This window comes from Limanda limanda, chromosome 23 (assembly GCF_963576545.1).
Source record: "Limanda limanda chromosome 23, fLimLim1.1, whole genome shotgun sequence".
NCBI classification, from domain to species: Eukaryota; Metazoa; Chordata; class Actinopteri; order Pleuronectiformes; family Pleuronectidae; genus Limanda; species Limanda limanda.
The window spans coordinates 4,534,812-4,548,759 of record NC_083658.1 but is presented as its reverse complement, the minus strand read 5'-3'; the positions used below and the strand labels follow the sequence as shown (position 1 = coordinate 4,548,759).

Here is a 13,948-nt window from a genome sequence, read left to right as displayed (position 1 = left end):
TTTGAATGATAAATGTAATATATATACATAATATAAATGTTTTCTATATCATATTATATATACTGATGACATAAGGATGGATAAAGCTATAGTTTGTTATACAGACAGACAGACACAAACACACACACACACACACAGACACACACACAACCCTGACAGCACAATGGAAACAAGCAGCTAACACAAGAACATTTTGAGCATCTCAACAACTTACTAATGTTTCCGGCTGGTTTTAGTTTGTTGTTTTAATCTTTTTATTTCCGCATTAGCAGCTTCTTCCTTCAGCCACTTTCACTCCAAACACTGTCGTTGCCATGGTGATGCCTGTGTGGGGGGCGTGACCGATAGTCCTGTAAATGAATGCGATTGGTCGCCGGCAAGCTCCATCAAACTCAATCAGCCTCACCAAAATAATACTTCACGTTTCCTGTTTGACCTTCAAAGTAAAACCTGTATGACGCGTAGATTGTGGTATTTATTGCGTGTTACTATATATTTTTAACAGAAATATATAAATTAACATTTAATTCACTGCAGTTATTTCAATGAATGTGTTTTTTGTTCTCACAACAATTCACATTCCCCTGCCACCCCCTGAGCACATGTATTATTTTGAAGGGGATGACAGGATGCTCCTTTTTGATCTATCCTGATAAAAGCACTCCATCAGCTGGTGAAGCAGAAACCAGTGCAGGTGTCACCTGTCTGGTCTCCATGTGTCTGCTCCTCGGGAGGATGCTTGTTCTCCAGCTCTGCAGCCGGACCTCTGGATGAGGATCTTCATGGACAAGACAGGAATCTGCTCCACATGATGAACAGAGTTGGACTTATTGGAGTGTTGCTGCTGCCACAAGTGAGAAAACACACACACATGTAAATGAAATATAATATAATAATAGAAGTTGGACTGAACTTTTTTGTTTTTTCAAAGGTAAAGTCCTCGTCAGGTTGTCATCCTCACATCAACCTGGTGAAAGAGGAGGAGAAGTGCCTGAGAGATGCTCTTCTCTACGACTCACACCGAGCAGCAGGTGAGGGTTTCAAAATGTGGAGCTTATGTTTTATCGTATAAAAATAAATGGATTTCCTGCTGAGTGGAAAGTTACATTGAGAAAATTGGAAAATCTATGAATGAGCTGCAGAAATGTGATGCAGTGTTTCACTGGCGCCTAGTGGCCGTGTGATGTAATGCACCTAGAAAAACACTTAGTGGAAATAGTTATTTAGAAGTTATTTCATATTAAAGCATCAGGTTTTGGTTTCCCCTGCAAATTAAAAACATGAAATTAAATCCAAAATTGTGTTTTATGTTGATTTATAATTTGTTTTAATCTACAAAATAAGATTAAAACAAATCATAATCTAATCATAAATAAGACTAACACGTGTAATTTCTGTTCCGTCTGTGGAGAAAACACCAGCGTGCACTGTGAAGGAATGTGGGATCATCTGAACTGCTGGCCTCCTGCTTCTCTCGGGGAAACCGTCTCTCAACCATGTCCAGAGTTTTTCAATTCAGAAGGTGACACACACACACACACTCACACACAGACACACACACACCTTTTATGTATACAACATCACACTGGTTAATTATTTCCCAGGGAGCTCATTTGTTTTTCGAGACACCTTCTCACACTCTGGGTCTTTATCCAAACACGCAGCCATAAAGTGCTGGTGTACACAGCGACGCTGACTTACACGGTGAAGTGCTGTGTTGACATTGGGACGAGCACAGTGATTGATTAATGCTTTTTTGTTTTATTACCGCTTCTCAGGCACGGTGCATCGCAACTGCTCCGCCGGCGGCTGGACGGACCTGCTGGTCCCCCACGAGGACGCATGTGGCTACTCCTTCAACGAGACGCTTCCCTTCCTGGGAGAGGTCGGGTTTACTCGTTTGTGTTTCTACCCAATGTGACCCTCTGACCTCGGGCTGAACCTCTAAGAGCATCCTTCTGTTTCTGTTTGTTCAGCCCTCAGATTCTCACCTGTACTTCTCCTACGTGAAGACCATGTACACAGCTGGATACACACTGTCCCTCATCTCCCTCACCATCGCCATCACCATATTCTGTCTGTTCAGGTACCAGACTTTAACATAGTGTGTCTTCAGGGCTGTTTGTGTGTATATCAGCAGGACTACGCAAAAACTACTGAACCGATTGTCTTTAAACTGGATGGGAGGGTGGGACACGGGCTGAGGAAGAAACTTTTAACTTCTAGATTGTTTCTCAACAAATAATACAGAGATGTTCATTAAAAGAAAAAAGTCAGGATGATTTGGCTTCACTTTTAGGAAGCTGTCATGCGTCCATCTTTAAATAGAATCTACTCTAGGTGGAACTTTGTGTGGATTTGTTAATACAAATTAAATATCTTAAGATGATCTTAATTCAGTTAAACGTTAATTTCAACTATACAAAAGGATATTTTGCTTGTGTTTTAATATAAACAGGTCCATATTGTGTGTTTATAATAATCTTGTTCACTGTTCAGGAAGCTCCACTGCACCAGGAACTACATCCACATCCAGCTCTTTCTCTCCTTCATCCTGAGGGCCATCTTCATCTTCATCAGAGACTCTCTGCTGTTTACTAATGAAGAGCTCTACCACTGTGACCACTACCCGGTATGAGGAGATGACCAGTGTACATGGTGCTGATGAATGTCCAGGACGCTCGCTCACCTTCTGTCCCCAACAGGTGGCGTGCAAGCTCGTCCTGATGTTCTCCAACTACTCCATCCTGGCCAACTACAGCTGGCTGCTGGTGGAGGGCCACTTCCTGTTCACGCTGGTGAGCCGCTCCTTCTTCTCGCTGAAGAAACACCTGGTCTGGTACATCGTCCTGAGCTGGGGTATGGACACGAGAGAAAACACTTTGTCAATATAGCAAATACAGACTTTGTAGGTGTTGGATTCAACCCAGATGTTTGTGATACACAGGTTTACCAGTGATTGTCATCGTCTCCTGGGGCTGTGCCAAGTATTTCTATGAAGACGAAGGGTAAAGGGAAAATCTGTCATTCATTTACTTTATTGTATGAATAATATATGATGTTTTTACAATGGTTTTATTTCTTTACAGCTGTTGGGAAACCAGGAACCATGAGTGGATCTGGTGGATACTTCGAGTGCCTGTGTTTCTGACGATATCTGTAAATAGATTCTCTCTTTTCCTTCAATATCTCATTTAAAACCTCACATTTTATAAAACACACTTATTCACCTTTTCATCACAGTGATGACAGGACACCAGGGAGTGAATTCAAAAAATAGTGCAACACATGACACCAGAGCAAGGCTAGCCGTTTCCCTCCGTTTCCAGTCTTTATGCTAAGCTAAGCTAACCATTTCAACTCCTCATCTGACTCTTAGCAAGAAAGTGAATAAGTGAATTTAACAACTGAAGTATTGTGTGGAGGAAAAAAACCTGCAACAACCATCATGTTCTCACAGGTTTTCATCCTTTCAGATGAATCTGGTTTTCTTCCTGGGGATCCTGAGGATCCTGGTGAGCAAGCTGAGGATGCCCGACGCTCAGAGGAACGAGTTCAGTCAGTACAAGTGAGTGTGGTGCTCACTCACTTGTGGGGGTCAAAGGCACAGGAGCAGAAGTCGTCATCACTAATGAGGAAGTGTTGTCCTTGTCTTCCCCCAGGAGGCTGATCAAGTCCACCTTCTTCCTGGTGGCTCTGTTCGGTCTGCACTACATCCTGTTTGTCTTCCTGCCCGTGGAGGTCAGCAGCCTGGTGTTTAAGATCTGGACGTTTGCAGAGCTCGCTCTGTCCTCCACGCAGGTACACCATCTGAAGCAGTTCACTGAGAATAATGATAGATACAAATCAGAGGTGTCAAGTAACGAAGTACAAATACTTCGTTAACTTACTTAAGTAGAAATGTTGGGTATCTATACTTTACTGGAGTATTTATTTTTCAGACAACTTTTTACTTCTACTTCTTACATTTTCACGCAAATATCTGTACTTTCTACTTCTTACATTTTAAAAATAGCCTCGTTACTCCTATTTAATTTTGGCTGGTTTTCATTCCGGTTTGTCATCGTTCAAAAACACACACAAAAAAAGGCAACACGACCTTGTTACGACTTTTACTTCCTCTAGATAGTCAAGTTTGATTATTGGTAGTGTTGAGTCCAAAGGTCTCTTCCAACAATATATGTATTTGCATTGTAATAAAATTGTATAATTTTCAATGGGCATATTTGCAGTTCAAACGGGTAGCCTAGTTCATCCAACATTTTTCAACATAACATTTTAATATAACATTATAGTCATAATGGCCTTTAGAAAAATTTGTTTTTTGGAGGAGGGGGGGTAGTGCACTATAGGCCCCTGAGACGCGGCTTAAGAGTTTTTCCTTAATGGAATTTTTTTTTCCCCTTACATTACTTTTACTTTTATACTTTAAGTAGTTTTGAAACCAATACTTTCACACTTGTACTTAAGTAAAAAGCTTAAGTTGATACTTCAACTTCTACAAAAGTATTTTTAAACCCTAGTATCTATACTTCTACTTGAGTAATGAATGTGAATACTTTTGACACCACTGATACAAATACACTGACGACGCCTGTCTGTGTCTCCACGTCTCTCAGGGGTTTGCGGTCGCTGTGCTTTACTGCTTCATGAACGGAGAGGTAGGAAACCGTGAACAGCTCCTGAGTGAAATGTGGGGTTTGAATAACGTGCAGCGACTTGGGGATGTTGTTTGAAATTCCAGGTGCAGCACGAGATCCAGAGGCGGTGGAGGAGGTGGAGGCTCACCCGGCTCCTGCACGCTCGGCCCAGGCAGCATCACGGCTCCATCAGCCACAGCGCCTCCCCCCACACCCAGGTCACCCTGCTGCCCTGCTCTCCAGGCAGCCCGGGCACCGCCGGCCTCCCGGTGGACACGATGGAGATGTGACTGGAGACGGACAGTCCAGTGATTCGATCTGACCACACGAGGAAGACTGTGGAGTCTGAACTGTTTAGACGTCGTTATTTATCAGTGACTTGTACGAGAATATATATTTTCATTCACGATGAGATGTTTGAAACAACGGCGGATGAAGTTTGAGAGTTATTGGGGTTTTCAAGTCGGTATAATCTGATGTAAGCAGCTGCTCGCATTAAAAAAAGAACTGGTCAAAGTTACTGCAATAGAAAATAATATATCCTGTTGTTTGTTTTTATTAAGACTGGGATTTCTGCAGCCTTGTGGGACAATGTGTTTCTAACGGGTTTAACTAGTGGCAGGAATGGAATTCGTTTGATATTTGGTATTACAGATATTTTATAGGGCAATTCCAGCAGTTTTTGACATAAGATATTTTATAGGGCTGGGCAAGTTAACTAGTTAATTACGAGTTAACTCATCACTTATTTAACTCAACTAATTATTTTATCTCGCATTAACTCAGGTTTGATTATTTATTGTTTTATTGTGAAAGTCAGGGTTTTATTTTGTGAAAGTCTGTTGCTGACTGCTGCGGAACCGGAAAAAAGAAAATAATTGGCGGATAAACAACCATGGATAAGGGTACGGAGCTTTTACATGGCCATTTTCATTTTAAAGTCCTTCCAGACGGCGGAGTCGACAGAACCAAAGTTATTTGTAGCCACTGCCAAGGTGAATTTTCTTATCACAAAATTGCGCTATACACTACTTTTTAATTCATTATTGGATTTTGCGTATACAAATGCGATTAATCGTGATTAATCAGGGAAATCATGCGATTAATCGCGATTAAAACTTTGAATCGTTGCCCAGCCCTAATATTTTACCAATGCAGCAGTAAATCTATGATTCACCATCCTTTTACTGTTAGATTCTAAAATAGGAGTTAAACAACAATGTGAAACATTTAAACCTGAAAGATCCAGATTGTCTTTTGTGATCGAATTGCCCATAAATACAATCAGTCCTCGGAATAGGATTCTTTGTTTTTATGAATTATTTCCAGGGAAAATGTAAACAAACAAAACAACCAGACTATCTAGACATCCATCAAGTCTCAGGTAAATTGGAGTGAGGCCCAGAGATCAAGTCTTTATTTTTCAAAGGCAGCATCTCTGTAAACAGCTGCTTGTGAACTGTTTATACATGAAAATCTATAGAAACACCACATTAGCATTTCAAGGACTCGATTTACATTTAAAGAAACACAACAGAAAGTGGAGGCTGATGGAAAACAACTAACCCGACCGGATTATTTGACCTGTTGACACTTCACTACTTATTTAAACATCACTGCTGCCTGTTTGCTGTATAACTAGCAAACTAAATGTTCAACTATTCCTCAAAAAACATGCATCTTCAGTTGTTGTTCTCTTGGTTTTTAAACAAATTAAGTCTCACACATGAATAAACTGCTGCAGTTTGTAAAATCAGTCTTTAAGGGCGCCCTCCAGTTTACTGAGAAAACACAGGAGATATCACAGTGAACATAAAACACGACGAGAGGAGAGAAAAGGGCTAAATTCCATATTTCTCCTTTAGCTTCTCCACCGCAGCAACATAGGCGGCCATGGCTTCTTCTTTGGTCATCCCTGTTGGTTCAGAAACACAAACTGTTGGTTGGACTGTTTTACATGTAAATACTCTTATTCAATAGTGGATTTTAGAAAACATTTTGTTTTGAATCTGACCTTTGAAAATGATCCATGCATCCCACTTTAATTTTCCTACGAAGTCGAGAATCCCGGGACGCTCTGTGAACGTAGAATCAATCATCTATTATTTATTTTTCATTTTTTAATAACACACACACAAGTCCCACAGATGAGCTATTAGCATATAGCAATAACATACATACATACAAGTAATGCATAAAAAATGATACTGGACTAAAAGTAATATGTATTATTAGCTCAATGTATGTCTGTGGATAACTTATGCACAGACAGAAGACAGATTGGTATCACTCAGAAAAGGACACCAAACTCGTCCGACCTGATTTTTGTCTCACCCCACCCCGGCTCTGCTGCACCTCTCTCTCTCTCTCTCTCTACCGGTACTGGAACTGTTCCTAAAGTTTCTCTGTGAATCCTCCGACATCAGAAGCCTTTGTTAAAACCAGTAAAACCACAGTAACTCACCGTAGTCGACGTCACCGACAGTGGACTGCTTGTATAAACCGTAGAGTTCAGAGAGCTCATCTTTTCCAGGCTTCTTCTTCAGCACCTTCGACTCCTCCACTGCTTTGAGAAATGATTCCTGGTGCGAAGAGAAAACAGATCCTGAAAAGATCCTGAGGAGATTTCGAAACACATTCCTAAAGTAGAGCGATTGTTCCACAGTCAAGAGAACAAGTGTAGACTCAACACGTGAAGCGAATCAGACACATTCCTGCTCAACCACGTCCCTGGGAGTTGACCTCACTTTAGAGGTCACTTAATAACACCACAGCAGCAGTTTCACAGTATCAAACTGAAAAGAGAGCACAGGCACTTACAGTCATCCCAGGTGTCTGTTACCACTCGTCCTACTAGTCCTGCAGAGAGCTGGGTTCTTCTGTTGGGAGTCGCAGGGAAGCACAAAACCGGAGAGGAGGATTCTCCAGTCAACAGAGAAAGTGGTGACTCAGATAATGGATCTCAGGACTCCGCCTCTTCTCCTGCTCTGCCTCACCTGGGAAGTCGAAATACCTGATAATCACGTGTTACCTGAAGTTAACGCTGCAGGTTATAAGTTACAGTTACACAAAATGCAAAACAGATAAACTTAGTTGTTTACTTCCAAACCTTAGAACAAACCAGAACTGTTAAAAAGCTAATATTTACTCATGTGCAATTTCCATGTTAAGGAAAACGTTGGGGTGACGAGGGAAATATTATTCCTTAGCCACAAGATGGCAGCATCCACATATTTAAAAAAAACAGCTTCACTTGTTCAAACACATAAGATCAGATGAGTCAGATCTGGAAATGATAAAACGTAGATATGTTTAATCCTCACACAAAACTGACAAAGCCTAAGAATGAAATGAAAACATGATGGTGAAAGAAATGTGGGAAAAAATATCTTTATTCTGCATTCTAGAAATGTATATTAGTATTTTTACATTCATCTCTTTATGTTAATACAGCGACTTCTCTTTCAGCCCCTGCAACATTTGAATTTAGAGTAACACTGTCGTCTTTGGCAGGAACACTGGACTGATCAGTACAACACAGGAAAATAATCTTAGACATGTTAAATAAAGGAGTTGATGGAGTTTTCTCGTATCAGTGAGGGACTGTGCAAAGTTATTTTTGGTCATTTGTGGTCGGAAAACGTCCAACGATGTCATTACATAATAAAACAGATATGTGAATATTAATGGAGTTTAAACGGAGATATTCCAGATGACTATTTGAAATCTTTCTTGTACCACTTCAATATCGTTATTTTATTTTGAAAAGGACGGGGCTGAAGTAAACAGATAATATAAATATTGTCAGTGATGTTTGTGCTTTTTAAAACCAAGTAAAATACAATAGTTTGAATGATTGTAACATGCTTTTGAATTTGTAGTGCGTAAAACTCAACAGTGACATCACGCAATACGACCGGTTTCACTTTGGATTTGGACCAAAAGGCACAAAAGGTTGTTCGATAAATAATCTGAACATCAGATTGAAGTACGAGCCGAACAAAAACTGCATCAAAACCTTAGAATCAGAAACGAAACATGAACAGAACTAAAACTCTGCTGTTCTGCTTCAGCGATACATTCTCCAGCAGGTTCACTTCAAGTGGAACAGAGAGTGATTTGAATAAATTAGGACAGAAACTAAAACTCTTCTTCAGTCCTGGGCTGAAACTCCAGGGAAGTGGAAGAAAACAAGAAACGGATTATTTGAAAGTATAGTGCAATGAAGCCGACCACTCTGGTCCAATGTCTCTACAGATCTACAGTTAGAGATTAAACTAGAAGCGAGCCTGTGATGATGAATCATTTATCGTCCGTCTCAGAGTGGAGTTGATATTCATGAGTGTGAACGGGGAGCTCCACTCCTCCACCTTCTCGTCTGGAGCTCCTCACACATCGCTGACGTCCTCCAGCCCGTTGCAGTCGCCGTCCCTCGGCGTGAAGTGGACGTGCTGGCGTCTCTCCCAGCCGCGGCGGATCTGCCGCAGCCGAAGGGCCACGCAGGGCAGGAAGAGCGCCAGGCGGCCCAGCAGCGCCACTAGTGGGAGGATCAGCACCAGCACGAAGGTGGGAGGCAGGAGGAAGCGGTACTGGTCCGGAGAGAAGGCTCGGTTCCAGCCGAAGAGTAGCACGTGGAGGGTGGCCATGAACAAGGCGCAGTAACCCAGACTGGACTGCAGGGGGGGACAGAAGGGCTTGTATTTGATGCAGAAATATAACAAGACAAACCTCCTCAGATTAGTTGTGTTGTTTAAAAGGCACTCTTTATCTTTATCTATATTTATTATAGTCAATATTATATATATTGACAGGGTGACAATACATCCATTCAATTATTAATTGGAGCATTTTCAAAAGCAGATAAAATGATGATTGTATCAACTTGTTTTATTCTGAATTGACCACAAAGTTAAGTTTTTATAAAAAATGTAAACGTATAAGTAAAACTGTATCATGTTTGAAGTAGTTTGACACGACAAGTTATTCATCAGAATATATTCAAAATACACCTGCAGCCACTTCTCAGGTCCAGTTGACAGTGAGCGCCCTCTGCTGGATCCTGAGGCCAACTACTTCAGAGGGTCTGAGGAGACTGTTTATTATGAAATCCACTATATTTCAAATCTGAACTCCCCCCCCCTGGTTCAAATAAATGTTCAAACACAACTAACCTTCATGGACTTAGGTTGACTTCCATGTGTAGTTGGTAAACACTGAATGAGGGTGATGCCCAAACACACAAGCACACGCAGGAGCACGCACGGCTGGGCAGAAAGCTGCCTTTCATCACGTATGGTCTCGGCACATGACTAATCTGACTGTCAGCGGATTACAGGGAGATGAAAGAAGAAAAAAAAACTGCTCAGATGGACCTCGAGACCGGGAAATTTGGAGGGCGAGATGAAGGAGGTCAAGGAGGAGGGGGGAAGAGAGAGAGGAGGAAGTGAATGAGTCACAGCACTCCTGATGGTTCAGTCACAGCCCAAAGTTTAATGCCAATTCTGGGGCAGCTGCAGGAAGACGAGGAGTCATGATGTCCGAGTGTGTGTGTGACTGTGGGAGCGTGTGGGAAAACAACTGTCTTCACATCAGCCTGACACCTGCCTGTCTACATGTCAAGCTGCATGAGTGTGTCTTACCCGGCAATCCATTTGGCAGCATGCATTAACCTGACATGTCCGTGTGTGTGTGTGTGTGCGTGTGTGTCCGTGTGTGTGTGTGTGTCCTTGTGTGTGTGTGTGTGCACCTGTATGAAGGTGAACTCCCTCCAGTTGACAGCGTTGGCCACCGAGGGCAGCGAGGTGACAGCGAGCAAAGAGAGCAGCCCGAGAGCCATGATGCCCACCGAGAGGTACAGCTCCATCCTCCACACGTCCTCGTCCACCCACGAGTCCTCCACCCCCGCCTTCACCTGCACGAGGAAACAACAAGGTCAAGAGAGGTCGCTTCACGTGACTTCACATGCAACACAAGGGATGCAGTTTCTTCCTCTCACCTGTTTGAAAGCGGCGTTGAGCAGTTTGTAGCGGGCCGACTTCCTCATGGGGAGACACAGGCTGTAGACGGCGTGCAGAGCGGCGCACAGGAAGCTACACAGTCCAAACTGCTTCCTCCTGGTCAGCCAGCGGTCCAGCCAGCTGGGGAAGCGGTTGTACTTGGTGCACCACCGCAGCTGGAGGAAGGCGGCGCACAGACCCGGCAGGTAGACCAGCGCCAGCATCACCAGGGCCACGGAGGGAAGGGTGACGTTGACGGTCTCGATGGGCATTTTGTAGAAAGCGCTCTTCCCTCCCTTGACGAAGGGATGCAGGACGTCCCGGAGGAAGTTGTACAAGTAGAAAAAGATGAACAGCGACAGGGTGCAGAGGACGGGAAGGTGCCAGGAGGGAAAGAGGTAGAAGGGGAGGTTCTCGATCTCCAGGGAGGAGGAGAGGCGGCCCATGTCCACGGGGACGAAGCCCATCCTGCGACACAGCTGCGTCACCGAGTTCTTGGCGATGGGGTTGTCACTGCAGAGGAAAACCTGAGGAGGAGAGGTGACCAGAAGCTCAGAGGTCCTCAATAGAATTCTTCCTCATTGAATCTGAGCCACAAGGAGCTGCTGCTGCTGTCTCCTACCTGTCTGCTTCCGTCCCGAGGGCCCACCTGCAGATTCCAGGCCGATATGGTGTTGAACCCTTTCACCACGAAGCTTTCGGGAAACAGATCGGCCAGCTGGTGGGCGTTCGAGGGTCCGTCCCGGTTGATCTGCAAACCGTTGCTGACGTCCACCAGCGTCTTCCCCGCCAGCGCCGGCTTCAACTGCAGCAGCGTGGAGTGGTGCTCGGGAAACACGGCCACAAAGACCAGGTCGGCCTGAGTGGCCGCCTCCATCTGAGACGTCAGCTGGAGGACACAGAGGGACATGGTCAGGAGAGGAGGACATGCATGTGAGAGGCACGTTGTAATAATCACAGAGTTATTGTTAGACATTAAAACAAATATCAGTGAAACATCAGTAAATAATTATCATCCCAAAAATGATTAAATTTGTATTTTTGGCTTTTGAGGCGTCTGTTATTCTTAAATGTTTCTTATCTTCTTCCTATCTATTGTATCTTTCTTACTGTATATATTGTTGTTTTGTTTTTATGTACAGTGCACCAACCACACCATGGCAATTTCCAATATATGCAAATATGCGTGGCAATAAAAAGAATTCTGATTCTGATATTCTTCCCTAAAAATAAACAAATCCTATATAATTTCTTAAACCTCTTTTACACGTGATCGTTTTCTATTGTAGACAAAAGCCAGATCTTATTAGGTTCCCACAATGATCACCTACAAATTTTATTTTGCAAGACCATGAATTTGTCATCACAAACTGCCTCAGGAAACATTGCACAATGGCTCATATAGAAAGTGAAACCTTAAAAATGAAGGATTGACTGTTTTCTACTGTTCCCATACATCAACTGTCTATTATCTGTTTATACAAGATAAAGACAACAGCTATTATCTCTAGTGGGAAAAGTCTGAGTAAAGATATAATTATCAGCCTGAGCAGAGACACAAAAACAGTAATTAAATGGTGAGTGTGTCAATGTCACTGTGTGTTTGTCAGTGTGTGTGTGTGTCTGTGTGTGTGTGTGTGTGTGTGTGTGTGTGTGTCACCTCGGCGTCCTCTGGGAACCGAGCCAGGGAGCGTTTGGGGGTCCGGCTCCCCACCACCACGTGGTAGCCGGACGCCACCAGCCTCCTGGCCAGCGAGCGGGAGAAGTCGCCCGTGCCCAAGATGCCGATCACCGGGGCGCCGGGTTCGGACATGAGGGCTTCGAGGTGTCTGGAGGCTCCGCCTTCACCGCCGCCTCGCACCAACGGCCTCGCCATGTCATCAGGCATGATGCACTGACAGGGCTGCAGAGAGAGGGGGGGGGGGGGTCAGGTTATTCACATTCATGTTTACAAGCAAGACACAGAACAGAGGAATAAAAAGAAAAAAGGTGTTATTGATGTTTATTTGTCATTTGCTGACAGAAACTTAACATTTTACGTTAAGTTTTGTTTTTTATTTTAATTGGCTTGTGTCTGATTCTTATTATAACCCACAACTAGGATTATCATAATGTCTCAAATGTTCTAGATCCATAACTCTGCATTAATAATGAAATAATAAAACATATTTAACATGTACATTTAATTCTGAAGTCATGATCCTCTATATAACCTTTAATCCCCACATTAGCGGATCTAACATCAGCACTGGAAATAGTCTAATGGGATTTTTATGAATATGCTGGTTTACTAATCGTTCACTTGCCGAATTTACCGCAACACCCCCCGGATCCAGAAACCGTTTCAGGAATTTTTTTACAATTTATTAAAACCGAGTGACACGTGATCAAAGGTTAAAAAGCATAAAATCCAGAAGGAGTTTGGCGTCGCATGGTACAAGTGGCGTGTTGTCCTTGTCCTTAACCCGGGTAAAGCTGTCCTTAACCCGGGTAAAGTTCCCCGGTCACCCGCAGCGCGACACCAGCGAACCCACAGCAGCTTTATCACGGAACAAAACCCTTGGAAGTTATAGTTTAGCTCGGGTAAGAACTAAAAGAGTCGAGCCAAAGTTGTTTACGCTCGTTTACTCACCGCGGGTTTCTCCCTCTGCGCTGCTTCCTGATCAGATGACGCAACGGCCAAAGCCCCGCCCCGGAAACGCCTACACGTGTGGGTGAGAGATAAAGAGAGGAGGAGGTTCAGCTCCTTTAAATCATCTCTAATAGATCATTTTCATTTAAATAAATAGATTCTGAATTAACTAAACATGTCTTGTGTGTTTTGTTTAAACTGGTTTGGTGAACTGGTTCAACTCGGGACTGGTTTAACTGTGTTTACATCCATTAGGACAAAAGTGGACCAAGAACTGAGCCCTGGGGCATACCACTAATTATTTTATATTACACCGAAGGATTTGCTGAAAAGAAATGAGGTGATCACATAACTTTAAGTCTCTCAGGTCTAAATTTCCTATTTGTATTTAATCCTAATTCATGTTTGTTCCCATGCTAACACACGCTAAGCTAAGATGGCGTTTTAATCGTTGATTTAATTATGTTCACATATAAATGCAGAAGCGATGTATCTGATGAACCGGCCCCCGGGATCCGGATAAAAACACAAAAGTGAAACTGCGTTCAAAAGATCACTGACTGCAGGTTCCACGCTGTCAACATGACTTCATCATGTCTGCCTTTGCCACTCGCTAAAGGTTGAACCTCCCCCGGCTCGCGGCGCTGCATCAGTGTCACCACACGCAAAACACATATACA

The 13,948-nt window shown here is 43.2% G+C and overlaps 3 protein-coding genes across 3 annotated transcripts; 1 reads left to right on the top strand and 2 right to left on the bottom strand.

The window, feature by feature from the left end:
* The first annotated feature begins 811 nt into the window (after nt 1-811).
* sctr (secretin receptor) lies at nt 812-4,930 on the top strand. The gene is made up of 13 exons (XM_061066790.1): nt 812-853; nt 932-1,037; nt 1,412-1,522; nt 1,779-1,885; nt 1,977-2,086; nt 2,500-2,632; nt 2,706-2,859; nt 2,948-3,008; nt 3,090-3,159; nt 3,477-3,568; nt 3,663-3,801; nt 4,620-4,661; nt 4,745-4,930. The coding sequence occupies exons 1-13, from the start codon at nt 812-814 to the stop codon at nt 4,928-4,930; spliced, it is 1,353 nt and encodes a 450-aa protein (XP_060922773.1).
* A 1,288-nt stretch (nt 4,931-6,218) lies between these two features.
* On the bottom strand, nt 6,219-7,466 carry LOC132996982 (acyl-CoA-binding protein-like). Its single transcript, XM_061067354.1, has 4 exons — nt 7,461-7,466; nt 7,105-7,222; nt 6,655-6,717; nt 6,219-6,555 (listed from the first exon to the last, which is right to left on the bottom strand). The coding sequence occupies exons 1-4, from the start codon at nt 7,464-7,466 to the stop codon at nt 6,482-6,484; spliced, it is 261 nt and encodes an 86-aa protein (XP_060923337.1). The 3' UTR covers nt 6,219-6,481.
* Nucleotides 7,467-8,014: 548 nt separating this feature from the next.
* Nucleotides 8,015-13,300, bottom strand: LOC132996499 (metalloreductase STEAP3-like). The gene is made up of 6 exons (XM_061066789.1): nt 13,269-13,300; nt 12,297-12,539; nt 11,259-11,525; nt 10,636-11,163; nt 10,387-10,551; nt 8,015-9,313 (listed from the first exon to the last, which is right to left on the bottom strand). Exons 2-6 carry the CDS (start codon nt 12,522-12,524, stop codon nt 9,029-9,031), a joined length of 1,473 nt encoding a protein of 490 aa, XP_060922772.1. The 5' UTR covers nt 12,525-12,539; nt 13,269-13,300; the 3' UTR covers nt 8,015-9,028.
* Between the last annotated feature and the right edge of the window lie 648 nt (nt 13,301-13,948).

Excerpts from the sequence above, each read along its gene's own strand:
- sctr (XM_061066790.1), top strand. The coding sequence starts at position 812 with ATGAACAGAGTTGGACTTATTGGAGTGTTGCTGCTGCCACAA. Across the intron at positions 1,886-1,976 it reads CGCTTCCCTTCCTGGGAGAG|CCCTCAGATTCTCACCTGTA; the intron begins GTCGGGTTTACT and ends CTGTTTGTTCAG. Across the intron at positions 4,662-4,744 it reads ACTGCTTCATGAACGGAGAG|GTGCAGCACGAGATCCAGAG; the intron begins GTAGGAAACCGT and ends TTGAAATTCCAG.
- LOC132996982 (XM_061067354.1), bottom strand. Across the intron at positions 6,718-7,104 it reads TGTCGGTGACGTCGACTACG|AGCGTCCCGGGATTCTCGAC; the intron begins GTGAGTTACTGT and ends CTACGTTCACAG. Across the intron at positions 6,556-6,654 it reads TGCATGGATCATTTTCAAAG|GGATGACCAAAGAAGAAGCC; the intron begins GTCAGATTCAAA and ends CTGAACCAACAG.
- LOC132996499 (XM_061066789.1), bottom strand. The coding sequence starts at position 12,524 with ATGCCTGATGACATGGCGAGGCCGTTGGTGCGAGGCGGCGGTGAAGGC. Across the intron at positions 11,164-11,258 it reads CTCGGGACGGAAGCAGACAG|GTTTTCCTCTGCAGTGACAA; the intron begins GTAGGAGACAGC and ends TCTCCTCCTCAG. Across the intron at positions 9,314-10,386 it reads GGGAGTTCACCTTCATACAG|TCCAGTCTGGGTTACTGCGC; the intron begins GTGCACACACAC and ends CCCCCCCTGCAG.